The sequence below is a fragment of the Bubalus kerabau genome, chromosome 6, assembly GCF_029407905.1.
Source record: "Bubalus kerabau isolate K-KA32 ecotype Philippines breed swamp buffalo chromosome 6, PCC_UOA_SB_1v2, whole genome shotgun sequence".
Lineage (NCBI taxonomy): Eukaryota > Metazoa > Chordata > Mammalia > Artiodactyla > Bovidae > Bubalus > Bubalus kerabau.
In genome coordinates this window covers 12,367,154-12,387,957 of record NC_073629.1, presented here as the reverse complement: position 1 = coordinate 12,387,957, position 20,804 = coordinate 12,367,154, and the positions used below count along the sequence as shown (strand labels likewise).

The 20,804-nt window shown below is 41.5% G+C and overlaps 1 protein-coding gene and 1 pseudogene across 1 annotated transcript; both read left to right on the top strand.

Annotated features, from left to right (window-relative positions):
- The first annotated feature begins 6,992 nt into the window (after window positions 1-6,992).
- LOC129655885 (T-cell surface glycoprotein CD1b-2-like) lies at window positions 6,993-10,266 on the top strand (annotated as a pseudogene).
- A 4,803-nt stretch (window positions 10,267-15,069) lies between these two features.
- On the top strand, window positions 15,070-18,620 carry LOC129655983 (T-cell surface glycoprotein CD1b-2-like). The gene is made up of 6 exons (XM_055586784.1): window positions 15,070-15,130; window positions 15,385-15,651; window positions 16,312-16,590; window positions 16,811-17,089; window positions 17,593-17,686; window positions 18,325-18,620. The coding sequence occupies exons 1-6, from the start codon at window positions 15,070-15,072 to the stop codon at window positions 18,350-18,352; spliced, it is 1,008 nt and encodes a 335-aa protein (XP_055442759.1). The 3' UTR covers window positions 18,353-18,620.
- The last annotated feature ends 2,184 nt before the right edge of the window (window positions 18,621-20,804 follow it).

Here is a 20,804-nt window from a genome sequence, read left to right as displayed (position 1 = left end):
AAGAACTGACTCATTTGAAAAGACCCTGAAGGTGGGAAAGATTGAAGACAGGAGGAGAAGGGGACAATAAAGGATAAGATGGTTGGATGGCATCACTGACTTCATGAATGTGACTTTGAGTAAGATCTAGGAGTTGCTGATGGACAGGGAAGTCTGATGTGCTGCAGTCCATGGGTTTGCAAAGAGTTGAACATGATTGTGACTGAACTGAATAGAGCAACTGAGCATACGACCCACAAGCTGGAGAATCAAAGGAGTTCTGGTATAACAAATTTAACAACAGTTCTTTCTCACTGTGAAAGTTCTGGGGCCACAAGAAATTTCCCAACCTGGGGATCTTGCAGAGGGGCTAAGAACCCCCAGAGAATATACCTTTGAAGGCCAGTGGGATTTGATTACAGAACTTCCACAAGACTGGGTAAACAGACTATTGGAAGGCACAAACAAAACATTGTGTGCACCAGGACCCAGGAGAAAAGAGCACTGATCCCACAAGAGACTGAACCAGACTTGCCTGTGAGTATTTGGGAGTCTCTGGCAGAGGTGTGGGTCCACATTGGCCTGTCCCAGGCCAGAGACATTGAGTACAATAGTCCTGGGATATGCAGCATGCTGGCATAAGTCCTGGAGGAGGTTGCCATTACCCCTACCAGGGTTTGGCTTTAGGCCCTCCCATCAGCAGAAAATTGGATTAAAGATTTACTGAGCATGACCTTGCCCATCAGAGCAAGACACGGTTTTCACCACGGTCAGTATCTCCCACCAGGAAGCTTCCACAAGCTTTTATCCTCATCCATTAGAGGGCAGACAGAATGCAAACCACAATCCCAGAAAACCAAACTGATCACATGGATCACAGTTTTGTCTAACTCAGTGAAACTATGAGGCATGCCATGTAGGGCCACCCAAGACGGATGGTGGGGAGTTCTGACAAAATGTTGTCCACTGGAGAAGGGAATGGCAAATCACTTCAGCATTCTTGTCTTGAGGACCCCATGGACAATATGAAAAGATAAAAAGGTATGAAATTGAAAGATGAAGTCCACAGGAAAGTAGGTGCCCAATATACTGCTGGAGAAGAGCAGAGATGTAGCTCCAGATGGAATGAAAGTATGGAAATAAAAGCAAAAATAAACAAATGGGACCCAATTAACCTTAAAAGCTTCTTCACATCAAAGGAAACTATTAGCAAGGTGAAAAGACAGACTTCAGAATGGGAGAAAATAATAGTAAATGAAGCAACTGACAAATAACTAATCTCAAAAATATACAAGCAACTTCTACAGCTCAACTCCAGAAAAATAAATGACCCAATCAAAAAATGGGCCAAAGAACTAAATAGACATTTCTCCAAAGAAGACATACAGATGGCTAACAAACACATGAAAAGATGCTCAACATCACTCATTATCAGAGAAATGCAAATCAAAACCACTAGGAGGTATCATTTCACACCAGTCAGAATGGCTGCGATCCAAAAGTCTACAAGTAATAAATGCTGGAGAGGGTGTGGAGAAAAGGGAACCCTCTTACACTGTTGGTGGGAATGCAAACTAGTACAGCCACCATGGAGAACAGTGTGGAGATTCCTTAAAAAACTGGAAATAGAACTGCCTTATGATCCAGCAATCCCACTGCTGGGCATACACACTGAGGAAACCAGAAGGGAAAGAGACACGTGTACCCCAATGTTCATCGCAGCACTGTTTATAATAGCCAGGACATGGAAGCAACCTAGATGTCCATCAGCAGATGAATGGATAAGAAAGCAGTGGTACATATACACAATGGAGTATTACTCGGCCATTAAAAAGAATACACTTGAATCAGTTCTAATGAGGTGGATGAAACTGGAGCCTATTATACAGAGTGAAGTAAGCCAGAAAGAAAAACACCAATACAGTATACTAATGCATATATATGGAATTTAGAAAGATGTTAACAATAACCCTGTGTATGAGACAGCAAAAGAGACACTGATGTATAGAACAGTCTTATGGACTGTGAGAGAGGGAGAGGGTGGGGAGATTTGGGAGAATGGCATTGAAACATGTAAAATATCATGTATGAAATGAGTCACCAGTCCAGGTTCGATGCACGATCCCTGATGCTTGGGGCTGGTGCACTGGGACGACCCAGAGGGATGGTATGGGGAGGGAGGAGGGAGGAGGGAGGAGGGTTCAGGATGGGGAACACATGTATACCTGTGGTGGATTCATTTTGATATTTGGCCAAACTAATACAATTATGTAAAGTTTAAAAATAAAATAAAATTAAAAGAAAAGAAAAGAAAAGTATGGCCCAAAGTGGAAAAAAAAAGTCCAGCTGTGAATGTGCCTGGTGGTGAAATTAAATTCTGATGCTATAAAGAGCAATAGTGCATAGGAACCTGGAATGTTAGGTCCATGAATCAAGATAAATTGGAAGTGGTCAAACAGGAGATGGTGAGTGAACATTGACATTTTAGAAATCAGTGAACTAAAATGGACTGGAAAGGGCGAATTTAATTCAAATGGGCAAGAATGTGGGCAAGAATCCCTTAGATGAAATGGAGTAACCCTCATAGTCAACAAAAGAGTTTGAAATGCAGTATATGGGTGAAATCTCAAAAATGACAGAATGTTCAGTATCATAGTAATCCAAGTCTATGCCCCAACCACTAATGCCAAAGAAACTGAAGTTGAATAGTTCTAAGACCTACAAGAACTTCTAGAGCTAACACCAAAAAAGATGTCCTTTTCATCATAGGAGACTGGAATGCAAAAGTAGCAAGTTGAGAGATACCTGGAGTAACAGGCAAGTTTGGCTTTGGAGTCCAAAATGAAGCAGGGCAAAGGCTAACAACGTTTTGCCCAGAGAATGCACTGGTCATAGCAAAGAAACACTTCCAACAACAAAAGGGATGACTTTACACATGGACATCATCAGATGGTCAATATTGAAATCAGATCGATCATATTTTTTGCAGCCAAAAGAAATTCTACACAGTCAGAAAAAAGGAGACTGGGATCTGACTGTGGCTCAGATCCTTATTGCAACTATCAGACTTAAATCGAAGAAAGTAGGCAAAACCACTAGGTCATTCAGGTATGACCTAAATCGATTCCCTTACAATTATACAGTGGAAGTGAGAAATAGATTCAAGGGATTAGATTTGACAGATAGAGTGCCTGAGGAACTATGAACAGAGGTTTGTAACATTGTACAGGAGGCAGTGATCAAAACCATGCCCAGGAAAAAGAAATGCAAAAAGGCAAAATGGTTGTCTGAGGAAGCCTTACAAATAGCTGAGGAAAGACAAGAAGTGAAAGGCAAAGGAGAAAAGGAAAGATATACCCATCTGAATGGAGAGTTCTAAAGAAGAGCAAGGAGAGATAAGAAAACCTTTCTAAGTGAACAATGTAAAGACATAGAGGAAAAAAATAGAATGGGAAAGATTAGCATTCTCTTCAAGAAAATAAAAATACCAAGGCAACATTTCATGCAAAGATGGGCACAATAAAGGACAGAAATGGTATGGACCTAACAGAAACAGAAGACATTAAGAAAAGTGGCAAGAATAACAGAAGAACTACACAAAAATGATCTGGATAACCAAAAGGTGTGATCAGTCACCTACAGCCAGACATCCTGGAGTGAGAAGTCTAGTGAGCCTCAGGAAACAGCACTTCGAACAAAGCTAGTGGAGGTGATGGAATTCTAGCTGAGCTATTTCAAATCATAAAAGATGATGCTGTGAAAGTGCTGCACTGAATATGCCAGCAAATTTGGAAAACTCAGCACAGGCTACAGGCCTGGAAAATGTCAGTTTTCATTCCAATCCCAAAGAAGGGCAATTCCAAAGAATTTCAAACTACTTACAATTGCAGTCATTTCTCATGCTATCAAGGTCATGCTCAAAATTCTCCAAGCTAAGTTTCAACAGTATGTGGACCTAGAACTTCCAGATGTAAAAGCTGGATTTAGAAAAGGCAGAGTAACCAGAGATCAAATTGCCAACATCCATTGAATCATAGGAAAAGCAAGAGAATTCCAGAAGAATACCCCCTTCTGCTTCATTAACTATGCTAAAGCCTTTGGCTGTGTGGAGTAGAACAAAATGTGGAAAGTTCCTCAAGAGATGGGAATACCAGACCACCTGACCTGCCTCCTGAGAAACCTGTATGTAGGTCAAGAAGCAGCAGTTTGAACCAGATAAAGAGTAAAAAACTGATTCAAAATTGGGGAAAAAAAGGCTGTATATTGTCACCTTATTTAACTTATATGCTTATTTAACTTATATGCAGAGTACATCATGAGAAATACTGGGCTGGATGAGCACGAGTTTGAATCAAGACTGCCGGGGGAAATACCAATAACCTCAGATATGCAGATGACCTCACCCTTATGGCAGAAAGTGAAAAAGAACTAAAAAGCCTCTTGATGAAAGTGAAAGAAGAGAGTGAAAAAGTTGTCTTAAAGCTCAACATTCAGAAAAATAAGATCATGGCATCTGGTCCCATCACTTGACAGCAAATAGATGGGGAAACAGTGGAAACACTGACAGACTGTACTTTGGGGGGCTCCAAAATCACTGCAGATGGTGACTGCAGCCATGAAATTAAAGGACACTTGCTCCTTGGAAGAAAAGCTATGACAAACCTATACAACGTATTAAAAAGCAGAGACATTACTTTACCAACAAAGGTCCATAGAGTCAAAGCTATGATTTTTCAGAAGTCATGTTTGGATGTGAGAATTGAACCATAAAGAAGGCTGAGTGCTGTAGAATTGATGCTTTTGAACTGTGCTCTTGGAGAAAAGTCTTGAGAGTCCCTTGGACAACAAGGAGATCAAACCAGGCAATCTTAAAGAAATCAATCCTGAATATTCATTGGGAGGACTGTTGCTGAAGCTGAAGATCCAATATTGTGGCTACCTGATATGAAGAGCTGAGTCTTTAGAAAAGGCTCCAATGCTGGGAAATATTGAGGGCAGGAGGAGAAGGGGGTGACAGAGGATGAGATGTTCAGATGGCATCTCCAACTCAATGGATATGAGTTTGAGCAAGCTCTGGGAAATGGTGAAGGACAGGGAAGCCTGGTATGCTGCAGTCCATGGGGTTGCAAACAGGCAGACACAACTGAGCAACTGAACCGTGGCAACAATTTGCCAGTAAGTGATGGGACTGGTTGCCATGATCTTAGTTTTAGAATACTGAGTTTCAGGCCAGCTTTTTCACTCTCCTCTTTCGTCCTCATCAAGAGGCTTTTTAGTTCTCTTCACTTTCTGCCATTAGAGTTGTATCATCTGCTTATCTGTGGTTGTTGATATTTTTCCTGGCAACCTTGATTCCAAGCTGAGCTTTACCCAGCCCAGCATTTCACATGATGTATTCTGCAGTGACGTCAAATAATCAGGTTGACAATATACATCCCTGATGTAGTTCTTTCCCAATGTTGAACCAGTTCGTTTTTCCAAGTTTGTTTCTAACTGCTGCTTCTTGACCTGCATACAGGTTTCTCAGGAGGCAGGTAAGATGGCCTGGTATTCCCATCTCTTGAAGAATTTTCCACAGTTTGTTCTGCTCCACCCAGCCAAAGGCTTTAGTGTAGTCAATAAAGCACAAGTAGATGTTTTTCTGGATTTCCCCTGTTTTTTTTTCTTGTGATCTATGATCCAATAGATGTTAGCAATTTGATCTGCTGTTCCTCTGCCTTTTCTATATCCAAGTTATACATCTGGGAGCTCTTGGTTCATGTGCTGTTGAAGCCTAGCTTGAGGGACTTTGAGTATTGAAGGATGAAGTCTATTTGATTTATTTCCAGGAAAAAAGAATGTTTTATTACTCATATTGTATCTTCTTATCTATGTAAATAGGATGACTAGTGAAAACCTCTCTTTACACTCAAAATATAGATGATATATATCCACAAATTTGGAATATTTTCCTGAGTGGAGAAAACCAAGAATTATCCTGAGAGCCAACATATTGATTACAGTCCGAATATTTCTCCAGTGAATGCTAAATGTATTGTTGAAACTTGCCAAATGTATATAAAGAGGATGTAGGATATGACATCTTAAGAAAAACATCTCTGAATTTTGGTGAAAAAATGCCAAGTTACTTGCTGACATAACAATGCTTTATTTGGTAATAGGAAAGATCAAAATATAGATGGAGATTATAAAATATTACAAAAGGAGAAGGAAGTTCTACTGTTAATGAGCCTACTACAAAAAGTTATTTTGACTTGGCCTGAAGCTGGGGCATAATTCCTGAAGTTTTATTTGTCTCATGAAGATTGGTTACTGAAAGTAGTAGAGGAGAAGAGCTACTGAACAGAAGGTCACATACCATTGGCCAATGTAATTGTCAACCTCAAAAATTCCTGTGGTGTAAGAGAATTTTGGTCAGAATATAAAGTATTTATTATATTTAATTCTGGGATTTGGGCCCCAGAATCAATATAAAAAAGACAGTGATTGTTAACACACATGCACACTCAGAAAATTTAACGTGGAATTAAAAAGCCAGGTAAGAAGAATGAGATAAGAAAGAAGGACCATTGAGATGTTGGGAAGAGGTAATGACAAAGTGCCAGTGGTGAGAAGGCCATGGGGAGGGAGAACAAGACAGGTAGAGAAGCCAAAGGTATTCTATATTACAGAGATGGGAAGCTAAGCAATTGTTTAATATTATCCTTTTATTTCAAAGATGTGGAAATAAGAACTGGGAAGGTGAAATAACCTTTCATCATCATTTGCTACCTTGGAAAATGCTTTTCCAGGGTAGTAAGTATAAAGGAGACTGAGTTCAAGGAATGGAAATGAGAAGCAGAGTGGGAGTCTAGAGCTGTGGGAGGTACAGTTTTTCTGAGACGTGCAATTTGGTTCCGAGATTTTTCAGCTGGGGAAGAGAGGAAGTCACTTTAGAGTACTGAGAAAAGGGTTTGCTGAAATAAGAGATTACATACCAGCTCTGAGAGTCAGAAGTTCTACTTCCCAGTGAAATGCTGCCTCTACCTCTTCTATTGCTAGTGATTATCCTCCCACATGGTGACAGTAAGGATGGTAAGCATAACTCTGGCTGCTCCCAGCACAGGTGCAGGGGTTCTGGATAAAAGCATGCCACACCTACCACTCAAGGTCTGGGCTCTGCTGTCTCCAGCCCTCTCCCCTATTCTGGAGGCTGGGGATTGAGTCAGAGGGCTGGGGGAGAGAACTGTTTCAGGCTCTATATTGTTCAGACTCTGGGTGCCTTTTCATTCCATCCTGATTCTACATTTTTCCTCGTTCTTTTCAATCTTCCACCAACACAGTGTTCCACTGGCCAACCTCCTACCATATCATCCATATTTGGACCTTTGCCAACAGCTCCTGGGCTCAAAACCAAGGCTCAGGCTGGTTGGATAATTTGCAAATTCAAGGCTGGGATTCTGACTTGGGCACTACCATTTTCCTGAAGCCCTCGTCCAAGGGGAACTTTAGTGATGAGGCGATGACTGAGCTGCAGGACCTATTCCGAGTCTACTTCATTGGATTCACTTGGGTTGTGCAGGACCATGTCAGTGAGTTCCAGTTGGAATTTGAGTACAGTCCTCTGATCTGGAGAGACTCTCAATGACTTTTCTCTCCCTTGGTCAGGCTACTGTTCCCTCTGATCATGGTCTACTCCTTCCCTCTTTACTCAACTGCATGCACACAGCTCTCCAGAGTAGTCTCCAACCCTGACTCCTTATCTCCACCCAGTATCCCATATTCTTCCTGTTTCTTGCACTTTTGTGTAATAGATGATGTTCATGCTTTGTAGCCGTTTCCTGTTTTGCGTGTATGTCACTTGCCACTCTCAAAACCTAGGAAAAACTCCTTTTCCTACTGTGTGCCTGAATGAACTAAAGTATGACTTCCCCATCCTCCAATTCGTATCCTCAAGCATCTGCTGCCTAATCTCCTCTCTCAGTGTAAGCTTCCCCTTCATCCTGGAATGCTGCCCTCCTGACTCCATCACACATTGCTCCTCTTCTTCCCTCTTGTCCACTGCAGATCCTTAAAAGAGCAAATCCCCACCGTTCACAATAGGCATACCTCTAACCAATGCTCTTTTTCCTGAAAAGTCCTGAATACTGCAATTGGTTTTTGACTGATAATTTCACATCTCAGACCTTTCTTGCCACTAAAATCCAAAGGCCTATGCCTTTTCCTCATCCTTTTCTTCATTGTTTGCATTTTAATAACTTGTCTCAGTTTTCCTTTACACAGACCCCTTTGTGATCCAGGTCATAGCAGGCTGTGAGCTGCATTCTGGGGAGGCCATAGGAAGCTCTTTGAGAGGAGCTTTAGGAGGACTGGATTTTGTGAGGATCCAGAATCATTCCTGTGTGCCTGCCCCAGACAGCAGCAGCAGGGGGCAGAAGTTTTGTGCACTCAAGAGTCAGTATCCAGGCATCTCTGATATCATTGAGAGGCTCCTCTCAGAAACCTGTCTTCGATATCTCCTGGGTGTCCTCGATGCAGGGAAGGCAGAACTGCAGAAGCAAGGTTAGTCTTGTTCTCTCCCCAAGACTTTTCTATTTTACCTCCTATCACCTTCTTTAAATTAAAAAGTGGAGAATACCTAAATTGAGAGGTGTTTAATCAATAAATGATCTGATTTCCATAGAAGTGGAAGAGGCAACTATCCAAATTTGTGGGTTTCTGAGTCCCCATGCTCTGGATTAGAGTCATTCTTACATTTCACATTCTTACTGCTCCTTCCTACCCCAGTGAAGCCTGAAGCCTGGCTGTCCAGTGGCCCCACTCCTGGGCCTGGCTGCCTACTGCTGGTCTGCCATGTCTCAGGATTCTACCCAAACCTGTGTGGGTGATGTGGATGAGGGGTGAGCAGGAGCAGCCTGGCACTCAGCAAGGAGATATCATGCCCAATGCTGACTGGACTTGGTATCTCCAAGTAACCTTTGATGTGGCGGCTGGGGATGTGGCTGGCCTGAGTTGTCGAGTGAAGCACAGCAGTCTAGGAGACCAGAACATCATCCTGTACTGGGGTGAGAAAGAACTGGAGCCCAGCTGGGGATGGGAGAAGGTGGTCTTCAAGAACAGAGGGCAGTCCTGAGGAAGGGGAGAGACTTGATGGATGAACTATGGAGGGAGGGAAGGAGAGGGGGAAGAAAGAGTGACAGAAGGAGAGGTAGGAAGGGAGAGACAAAGAAAGAGAGATAGAGTTTGGGATTTATTTCTGAGACTCCAGTGCCAGAGGAATGAAAATAGCTGATCTAAGGCAGGCAATAGGTAGGAATGAAGGACTATAAACTAGGTGGGATGGAGCAAGAACAGACTGTGGGTGGCTGTGAGAATATGACATCGGGGAATATGAGAAAGGGGATCAGAGATGTCCAGTCATCAAAAGCAGGTAACAGTGGGTGTTGACACTTGGGTGGGCAAGAAGCCATGGAGAACTAGAGGATGGATTTGAAGTGATATCCCTTTGTGTTCTCCCAATTGCCAGGACATCCCACATCCATTGGTTTGATACTTGTGGCAATAATAGTGCCCTCCTTGATCCTTTCGATATGCCTTGCATTATGGTTTTGGAGATGCTGGTGAGTTTTCATTTTTTAATCTTTCTTTTCTGTCCATCCTTTTATTCTTTCCCTGCATTTTATCTATTAATATTATGCCTTTTTTAGCCTCAATATTTCCACTAGAAACTTTCCCCAACTCCTATCTGTAGGTAAATTTATTTTTAAAAAATTGCAGTAAAATACATCATGGAAAATTTACTGCATTAGCCATTTTTACACATATAGTTTAGTAGTCTTAAGTAAATTCACATTTTATGCAGCCAATCTCTAGAACTCTTTTCATCTTGAAAAACTAGAAGTCTATGCCCATTAAACTATTTTCCCCAATCCTTGCTCCCTCAGACCCTGGCAACCACCATTCTATTTTCAGTCTATATGAATCTCTATACTCTAGGTACCTCTAGAAGTGGAATCATTTGCCTTTTTGTGAATGGTTATTACATTTAGCATTATGTCCTCATATTTCATTCGTGTGATGATCTGTATTAGAATTTCTTTCCTTTTAAAGATTGTTTTGTTTACCTGTTGATCTCTCAACAGACACTTGGGTTAATTCAACAGTCACCTTTTGCCTGTTGTGAATTATGCTGCTATAAACATAGTGTACAAATATTACTTAAGAAGAGCAATTTTTCACTTATGTTCTTAACAGGTCATATCAGAATATCTCATGAGCCCTGAATGTCTCCTTTTCCATTTGGAATAAGTATCCAGGAACCCTGAAACTCAAGTTGTCAGCCTAGGAGTCAGTCTCATCATATTTCATCAAATGATCATCACATTTGATCAAATCATTGTTCCTGTAGGTTGTAAGATAAATCATAATTTATACACTAGCAGAAACATAAATGAAAATTGTTATTATGAGACAATATCACTAGCAGGATCCACTCAGATTTCATAGATGTGAGTTGGAGAAAGAACATACCTTGAAATAAATGAAATGATGTACACTACTTCATGGTGACATGCCTTTGACTTCTTATTTAAAACTTTTTTTTGCTTCTGCTGAAATATCATTTTTCAAATTGAACTAACTGTAATTATGCTGAGGTAATTGTATTTGCAGAGCTGCTGGGCATTTTTAACAAAATGTCTCCATCTTGGCCTGATGATTTTCTAACTATAATGGTTAGCTGAGCAACTTGTTTCTCCAGAAAGCCTTCCTTAGTGCTACAGTGGAAGTAACCCTCCCTTGACTGGTATCCTGCATAGACCCACTTTACTCATACCCAGAACACTACAGTTCTTATTGTTTTTCTTTTCTTTCTACTTATAAGTTCCTTAAGAGAAGAACTGGCTTTTGGTGGATCTCTGGCCCAAATCATATTTTTGTGTGTAGTGTTTTTACTGTTATTCTAAAGCTATCTGTGTGTATAGGCTAGTGAGATATGGTGTATAGTGAGACAGGTGGATAGTATGAAATATAGCGTATAGTGGATTTAAGTGAGTACATAATTGTGTTGATTCCCAGGAAACTAGAATTTTTCTATGTGGAAAAGTTGATGTGAGTAAATGAGTAAAACTGTAGTTTTAAACTTGAATTGCAAGTATAAATAAAAAATCATAATATTAAGAGTTAAAAAAAAGGTCCTGGCCACTTAGAAAACCCTAAAATGAAGGCTTAGAACTCAGATTAAGGCTTTCACATAATATTTTCCCACTACAAGGAACCAAAGTACCTTGGAGAAATGGCTGATTTCTAGTTTGGAGCAGGAAGTTTCTCCAAGAGTCTGGAACACCTTTGCTATACCTGAAGGTGAAGGGAAGCTCAATGATAAATGTATGATAAAAGGATTAATACGCGACTGGGTTGAAAAAACTCCCACGTCATAATTGGGACAGTTTGAGTCTCAAGAGAAACAATGGCTAGGATTTGATGTTGTTGTTTAATAGCTAAGTTGTGTTGAATCTTTTTGACCCCATGGACTGCAACATGCCAGGCTTCAGTGTCCTTCATGGTCTCCTGGAGATTGCTCAAATTCATGTCCACTGAATCAGTGAAGCTATCTAATCATCTCATCCTGTGACACTCCCTTCTCCTTTTGCCTTCCATCTTTCCCAGCATCAGAGTCTTTTCCAATTCATCGGCTCCTTGCATCAGGTGGCCAAAGTGCTGGAGCTTCAGCTTCATCATCAGTCTATCCAATGAATATTCAGGGTTGACTTCCTTTAAGCCTGACTGGTTTGATGTCTTTGCAGTCCAAGGAACTCTCAAGAGTCTTATTCAGCCCTTCAGTTAGAAAACATCAATTCTTTGTCACTCAACCTTCTGAACAGTCCAAATCTTACATCCATACATTGTTGCTGTTGCTCAGTCTCTCAGTCCTGTCCGACTCTTTGTGACCCCATGGACTGCAGCATACCTACCAGGTTTCCCTGTTCATCACAAATCTGGAGTTTTCTCAAACTCATGTCCATTTAATCAGTGATGCTATCCAATCATCTCATCCTGTGTTGCCCCTTTCTCCTCTTGCCTTCGATCTTTCCCAGCATCAAGGTCTTTTCCAATGAGTCAACTTGTCGCATCAGGTGGCCAAAGTATAGGAGCTTCAGCATCCATCCTTCCAATGAATGTTCAAGTTTGGCTTCCTTTAAGATACACTGGTTTGATCTCTTTGCTGTCCAAGGGACTATCAAGAGTCTTCTTTGGCACCACAGTTTGAAAGCATCTTTTCTTAGGCACTCAGCTTTCTTCATGGTCCAAATCTCACATCTGTACACGACTACTGGAAAAACCATAACTGTGACAATACAGACCTTTGTTGTCAAGGTGATGTCTCTTCTTTTCAATATGCTGTCTATGGTTGTCATTGCTTTTCTTCCAAGGGCAAGTGTCTTAATTTTGTGGCTGCAGTCATTGTCCACAGTGATTTTGGAGCCCAAGAAAATGAAATCTGCCACTGTTTCCATTTTTCCCCGTCTATTTGCTGTCACAGAGAAGGCAATGGCACCCCACTCCAGTACTCTTGCCTGGAAAATCCTATGGACGGAGGAACCTGGTGGGCTGCAGTCCATGGGGTTGCTAAGAGTCGGACACGACTGATGCGACTTAGCAGCAGCAGCAGCATTTGCTGTCAAGTGATGGGACCAGCTGCCATGATCTTAGTTTTCTGAATATTGAGTTTTAAGCCAGCCTTTTCACTCTCCTATTTCACCTTCATGAAGAGACTCTTTAGTTGCACTTCACTTTTTCCATAAGGGTAGTGTCATCTGCACATCTTAGGTTATTGATATTTCTCCTGGCAATCTTGATTACAGCTTGTGCTTCATCCAGGCTGGCTTTTTGTATGATGTACTCTGCACAGAAGCTAAATAAGCAGGTTGACAATATACAGCCTTGATGTACTCCTTTCCCAGTTTTCACCAGTTTGTTGTCCCACGTCCAGTTCTAACTGTTGCTCCTCGACCTGCATACAGGTTTCTCAAACCAACTCTTGAAGAATTTTCAAAAAATTGTTGTGATCCACACAGTCAAAGGTTTTAGCATAGTCAGTGAAGCAGAAAGTGAAAGTCTCTCAGCTGTGTCAGACCCTTTGCCACCCCATGGACTATACAGTCCATGGAATTCTCTAGACCAAAATACTGGAGAGGGTAGCTTTTGCCTTCTCTAGGGGATCCTCCCAACCCAGGGATCAAACCCAAGTCTCCTGCATTGCAGGTGGATTCTTTACTAGCTGAGCCACAAGGGAGATCTTCAGTGATGCAGAAGGAAATTCTCACATCCATACTCCATATGTATGTAGTTTTAATACTCTTTTTTTGTTGTTGTTCTTTGTTTGGAGTTCCCTTCCTTTATCTATGTTCCAGCAGATGTTAACAATTTGATCTCTGGTTCCCCTACCTTTTCTAAATCCAGCTTGGACATCTAGAGGTTAACTTTTGGCACAGGGTTTAAATTACAACATTAAAAACAAAAGTTATAGCACAGGTTACATGTTGCTTGAGTTTCCTTTGTTTAGTTTATCAACATGCCCCAAATCCAGAAATGGAAAAATTAAAACCACCAAATCAGTGAGTAATATTTAGTAAGAATTTATTGTGGATATGAAAGCAGTTCACAAATGGGGAGATTCCAAATTAAAAGATTGATGTGAAGTTCAGGGGCATGAAATTACAGAATGACTTACAGAGCAAAAATGAGGAAGTTATTAATTTTTACAATGATTGGTTACTACAGTAGAAGTTTCTCTTGCCATTTTTATGTGGTTGACTGCTGTTTCTTTTATGATTGTCAGAGCCATTTACAAAACAAACCTGGCATGAGTTTCACTTACTTTTGTGAAATAAGTTGGTTTTAGTTTTCTTACACAGCTTAAACGTTTTCATCTGTTCAGGAAATTCTCACATCCATACTCCATGTTTATGTAGTTTTAACACTCTTTAGATATGTGACCACCACTCAGACTGTATAGGATTGCTCAGTAGCTGTCCTCAGGCAACCATTAGATACAAGCTTGCCTTGTACTTCAGTGGAAGGAACTCTGGTGTTTGCAGAAATCTTACTTCTGGACCTGAGGTGTGTGTCTTCCTTACTTTTGGAGTAGAGTTTAAGGTACTTGTTGTATTTATTTTTAAAGGGAACTTAAGGGAATCAGAGGTAAATTTTCACCTTTTTATCTCTACCATCTCAGTCTAATTTTCACCATTAAAGGCAAGATCTTGTTTACTGATCCTCTTGATTGGAGTAATTGAGATTTAAAATAATTTGTTTCCACTCAGGTTTTCACTTTGGTACCAAGGGCCATTGAGAGAGCAGCCTTTGTAGTATTAGTGCGGAGTGAAAATCAAGCTCTGAGCACCATACTTCCTGGACATCATCTTCGTGTTCCAGTGAGTCTGTCAGTACCTTTAGCCAAGTATTAGCCAAGCAGGAGATACTAATGGTGATGATAAAAATGGTATAGAGAGCATAGGTTCACTTTTCCAGTGTCTGACTCCCTGAAATGGGGCTAGGGTTCTCAGAATCTCCCTTTCTATGGTATGTCTCCATTCTCAGAGGAGGTCTCTCTGTGAATGTACACCAAGGTACTGTGGCCACTCACACTGATCCATTTGGTATTCTCTCCAAGACTACCTGCACAACCTCTCTGTTACTGCTACATCACTGTCAGTGTTATATTTGCCGTATGAGAGAATGAGATAGGTGGGCAAACCAAAGGAATACTTCTAGATTAAAAGAGACTGGAAGTTGAGCAATTGTTTAGTATTACCTTCTTACTGAATAGATGTGACAATAAAGGATTAGGAAGGTGAAATAACTCTTCAGCATCACAAGGGAGCTTTTCCAGGGTAGTACATATAAAAGAGATGAAGACCAAAGAATGGAAATGAGATGGAGTGGGAGTTCAGAGCTGTGGGAGGCACAGTTTTTCTGAGATGTGCAATGTGGGTCAAAGATTTTTCAGTTGGGGAAGAGAGGAAGTCAATTTAGAGTACTGAAAAAAAAATGCTGAAATTAGAGATCAAATACCAGCTCTGAGAGTCAGAAGTTCTATTTCCCAGTGAAATGCTGCTTCTACCACTTCTGTTACTTGGAGTTATCCTCCCAGGTGGTGACAATGAGGATGGTAAGAATAACTCTGGCTGCTCCCAGCACAGGTGCAGGGGTTCTGGATAAAAGCATGCTTTACCTACCACTAAGGGTCTGGGCTCTGCTGTCTCCAGCCCTTTCCCCTATTCTGGAGGCTGGAGATGGAGCCAGAAGCTTTGGGGGCAGGGGACCGTTTCAAGTTCTGTATTGTTGCTCAGACTCTGGGTTCTTTTTCATACTATCCTGATTCCACATTTCCCCCTCATTCTTCTTATCTTTCCACCACTATAGTGTTCCAGGGGCCAACCTCCTTTCATCTCATGCCGATTTCAACCTTTGTCAATAGCACATGTGCTCAAAATCAAGGCTCAGGCTGGTTGGATGACTTGCAGATTCATGGCTGGGAGAGTGACTCGGGCACTGCCATCTTCCTGAAGCCCTGGTCCAAGGGCAACTTTAGTGATGATGAGATGACTGAGCTGGAGGACTTCTTCCGAGCCTACTTCATTGGATTCACTCGGGAAGTGCAGGATCGAGTCAATGAGTTCCAGTTGGAATGTGAGTATAGTCCTGTGATCTGGAAAGACTCTCAATGACTTTTCTTTTCTTGTGTCAGGCTACTGCTCCCTCTGATGATGGTCCCTTTCCCCCCTCTTTATCCAACTTCATGTACACACTTGTCCAGAGTAGCCTTCAACCCCGACTCCATACCTCCATCTAGTATCTGAGATTGTTCCTGTTTCTTGCTCTCTTCTGTGTACATGACGACTCTTGTGGTTATTTCTTATTTGCATCTATGTAACTTGCTTCTCTAAAACCCCAAGGAAGAATCTCCTTTTCCTACTCTGTGCTTGAGTGAACTTAAGTGTGACTTCCTACTCCTCCAATTGATGTGCTCAAGCATCTTCTGCCTGATCCCTTCTCTACACGTAACCATTCCCTACACCGTGGAATGCTGCACTTCTGACTCCATCACACGTTGCCCCTCTCCCCTCTTGCCCCCTCTACATCCTTAAAACAGCTTAACCCCACCATTGATGATATGCATACCTCTCCCCAGTGCTCTTTCTGAAAAGTCCTGAATACTGCAATTGGTTTTATGTGAATAATTTCACCCCTCAACTTCTTGCCACTAAAGTAAAAAATCCTATGCCTTTTTCTCGTCTCTTTCTTTCCTGTTTGCTTTTTAATAACTTGTCTCAGTTTTCCTTTACACAGACCCCTTTGTGATCCAGGTCACAGCAGGCTGTGAGCTGCATTCTGGGGAGGCCATAGAAAGCTCTTTGAGAGGAGCTTTAGGAGGACTGGATTTTGTGAGTATCCAGAATCATTCCTGTGTGCCTGCACCAGACAGCAGCAGCAGGGGGCAGAAGTTTTGTGCACTCATGACTCAGTATCAAGGCATCTCTGATATCATTGAGAGACTCCTCTCAGAAACCTGTCCTCGATATCTCCTGGGTGTCCTCGATGCAGGGAAGGCAGAACTGCAGAGGCAAGGTTAGTCTCGTGCTCTCCCCAAGATGTTTCTATTTCTCCTCTCACAACTTTCTTTAAATTCAAAAGTGAGAAGTACCTAAATAGAGAGATGATTAATCAATAAGTCATTTGGTGCCCATAGGAGTGGAAGAGGAAACTGTCCAAATTTGTGGGTTTCTGAGTCCCCATGCTCTGGATTAGAGTCATAATCTGACATTCTTACTGCTCCTTCCTACCCCAGTGAAGCCTGAAGCCTGGCTGTCCAGTGGCCCCACTCCTGGGCCTGGCCGCCTACTGCTGGTGTGCCACGTCTCAGGATTCTACCCAAAACCTGTGCGGGTGATGTGGATGAGGGGCGAGCAGGAGCAGCCTGGCACTCAGCAAGGAGACCTCATGCCCAATGCAGACTGGACTTGGTATCTCCGAGTAACCCTAAACGTGGCAGCTGGGGAGGCAGCTGGCCTGAATTGCCGAGTGAAGCACAGCAGTCTAGGAGACCAGGACATCATCCTGTACTGGGGTAAGAAGGAACTGCGGCCCAACTGGGAATGGGAGGAAATGGCCCTCAAGAACAGAGAGGGGGACACAGGAAGGGGAGGGATTTGATGGATGAGGGAAGGATGGAGAGAGGAAGACAGGCATGGAGAGAGGATAGGCGGGGAGGAAAGAGAATCAGGGAGACAGAAAGAGACAGAGTCAGAGAGACAGAGTTTGAGATTTATTTCTAGGACTACAGTGCCAGAGGAATGAAAATAGCTGATCTAAGCTGTACAGTAGATAAAAATGAAGTAGTCTTCACTACTAGAGTAGTAGTCCCACTGTAGTCTCGGTGGGATTCAGCAAGAAGGAAAGATTAAGGGTGGCTGTGCGTATAAGACCTCTGGGAATATGAGAAAGGGACCCGGAGATGCCCATGCATCAGAAGCAGTTAATGATGGTGCTGACACTCAGATGGGCAAGAAGGCCTGGAGAACTAGAGAATGGGTTTGAAGTGACATTCCTTTGTCTTCTCCCAATTGCCAGGACCCCCCACATCCATTGGCTTGATACTTGTGGCAATAATAGTACCCTCCTTGATCCTTTTGATATGCCTTGCATTATGGTTCTGGAGACGCAGGTGAGTTTTCATTTTTTAATCTTTTTTTTTTTCTGTCCATCCTTTTATTCTTTCCCTCCTTTTTATCTATTAATATTACATCTCTTTAGTCTCAAAATTTCTGCTAGAACATTTCCCTTTTGTCCCCAACTCTCATCTGTAGGTAAATTTATTTTTTTTAAATTGAGTAAAATATGTCTTGGGAAATTTACTGCATTAGCCATTTTTACACATATAGTTTAGTAGTATTAAGTACATTCACATTTATGCAGCCAATCCTTAGAATTCTTTTCATCTTGAACAACTAGAAGTCTATGCCTATTAAACCACTTTCCCCAATCCTTTCTCCCTCAGGCCTTGCCAACCATCATTCTACTTTCTGTCTATATGAATCTGTCTACTCTAGGTACCTCATAGAAATGAAATCATTTGTCATTTTGTGAATGGCTTACTCCACCTAGTATTATGTCCTCATAATTCATTCATGTGGTGGCCTGTATTAGAATTTCTTTCCTTTTAAATGTTGTTTTGTTTACCTGTTCATCTCTCAACAGACACTTGGGTTAATTCACATTTTAGCTGTTGTGAATATTGCTGCTATGAACATAGTGTACAAATATCTCTTAAGTTGATCATTTTTTTGCTTGTGTTCTTAACAGGTCATATGAAATATCTTGTGAGCCCTGACCATGTCTCCTTTTCCATTTGGAATAAGTATCCAGGAACCCTGAAACTCAAGTTGTCAGTCTAGGAGTCAAGCTCATCATATTTCATCAAATAATCATCACATTTGATCAAATCATTGTTGCTGTAGGTTGCAAGATAAATCATAATTTATACCCTAGCAGAAACATAAATGAAAATTGTTATTATGAGACAATACCACTAGCAGGATCCACTCAGATTTCATAGATGTTATTTGTGAGAAAGAATATACCTTGGAATAAATGAAATGATGTACACAATTCATGGTGACATGTCTTTGATTTCTTATTTAAAACTTTTTTTTTGCTTCTGCTGAAATATCATTTTTCAAATTGAACTAACTATAGTTGACTTGAAGAAACACAAACTGGAATCAAGGTTGCTGGGAGAAATCTCAATAACCTCAGATATGCAGATGACACCACCCTTATGGCAGAAAGTGAAGAGGAACTCAAAAGCCTCTTGACGAAAGAAAGTGGAGAGTGAAAAAGTTGGCTTAAAGCTCAACATTCAGAAAACGAAGATCATGGCATCCGGTCCCACCACTTCATGGGAAACAGATGGGGAAACAGTGGAGACAGTGTCAGACTTTATGTTTCTGGGATCGAAAATCACTGCAGATGGTGACTGCAGCCATCAAATTAAAAGACGCTTACTCCTTGGAAGGAAAGTTATGACCAACCTAGATAGCATATTCAAAAGCAGAGACATTACTTTGCCAACAAAGTTTCATCTAGTCAAGGCTATGGTTTTTCCTGTGGTCATGTATGGATGTGAGAGTTGGACTGTGAAGAAGGCTGAGCGCCGAAGAATTGATGCTTTTGAACTGTGGTGTTGGAGAAGACTCTTGAGAGTCCCTTGCACTGCAAGGATATCCAACCAGTCCATTCTGAAGGAGATCAGCCCTGGGATTTCTTTGGAAGGAATGATGCTAAAGCTGAAACTCCAGTACTTTGGCCACCTCATGCGAAGAGTTGACTCATTGGAAAAGACTCTGATGCTGGGATGGATTGGGGGCAGGAGGAGAAGGGGACGACAGAGGATGAGATGGCTGGATGGCATCACTGACTCGATGGATGTGAGTCTGAGTGAACTCCGGGAGTTGGTGATGGACAGGGAGGCCTGGCGTGCTGCGATTCATGGGGTCGCAAAGAGTTGGACAGGACTGAGTGACTGATCTGATCTGATCTGATAGTTATGCTGAGGTAATTGTATTTGAAGAGTTGCTGAACATTTTTAACATAATTTCAATCTCTTTATTTGGATGATTTTCTAACTATGAGGGTCAGCTGAGCAGCTTGTTTCTCTAGATAGCCTTCCTTACTGTTAGAGTAGAAGTAACTCTCCCTTGACTGGTATTGTGCAGAGATTCATTTTACTCTGTACCCAGAACACTGCAGTTCCTTTTCTTTTTCTTTTCCTTCTACTCATGAGTTCCTTGAGAGAATGGCTTGTTCTCAGTGGATCTCTGTCAAAAACTTTTTTTTGATGGTAGAGTTATTACTGTTATTTTAAGATTATCATGTTTGTATAGGCTAGTGAAATATAGTATACAGTGTGATAGGTGGATAGTTTAGGTGATTATATAGTTGTGTTAATTCACTTGGAACCAAATTTTCTGTTTAGAGAAGGTGATGTGAGATAGATGTAATATTAAACTCTTTAATCTTAAACTTGAATTGCAAGCATAATTAAAAAATCATAATATTTAGGCTTAAAAAATGTCCTGACTACTTAAAAAACCACAAAACCAAGACTTAGTGCTCACATTATGGCTTTGACATATTTTCACACTAAAGGAACCAAAACACCTTGAAGAAATGGCTGATTTCTAGTTGGGGCAGAAAGATTCTTCAAGAATCTGAAAAAACTTTGCCATCAATTCAGTTTAGTTCAGTTCATTTGCTCAGTCATGTCCAACTCTTTGTGACCCCATGAATTCCAGCACACCAGGCCTCCCTGTCCATCACCAACTCCCAGAGTTCACCCAATCTCATGTCCTTCGAGTTGGTGATGCCATCCAGCCATCTCATCCTTTGTCGTCCCCTTCTCCTCCTGTCCCTAATCCCTACCAGCATTAGAGTCTTTTCCAATGAGTCAACTCTTCGCATGAGGTGGCCAAAGTATTGGAGTTTCAGCTTTAGCATCAGTCTTTCCAAAGAACACCCAGGAATGATCTCCTTTAGAATGGACTATTTGGATCTCCTTGCAGTCCAAGGGAATCTCAAGAGTCTTTTCCAACACCACAGTTCAAAAGCATCAATTCTTCAGTGCTCGGCCTTCTTCACAGTCCAACTCTCACATCCATACATGACCACTGGAAAAACCATAGCTTTGACTAGATGGACCTTTGTTGGCAAAGCAATGTCTCTGCTTTTGAATATGCTATCTAGGTTGGTCGTAACTTTCCTTCCAAGGAGTAAGCATCTTTTAA

What these genes read in the sequence shown, in the direction of transcription:
- LOC129655983 (XM_055586784.1), top strand. Translation starts at nt 15,070, where the DNA reads ATGCTGCTTCTACCACTTCTGTTACTTGGAGTTATCCTCCCAGGTGGT. An exon ending in CAATGAGTTCCAGTTGGAAT is followed by an intron (nt 15,652 to 16,311) that starts GTGAGTATAGTC and finishes TCCTTTACACAG; the next exon opens with ACCCCTTTGTGATCCAGGTC. An exon ending in GGACATCATCCTGTACTGGG is followed by an intron (nt 17,090 to 17,592) that starts GTAAGAAGGAAC and finishes CCCAATTGCCAG; the next exon opens with GACCCCCCACATCCATTGGC.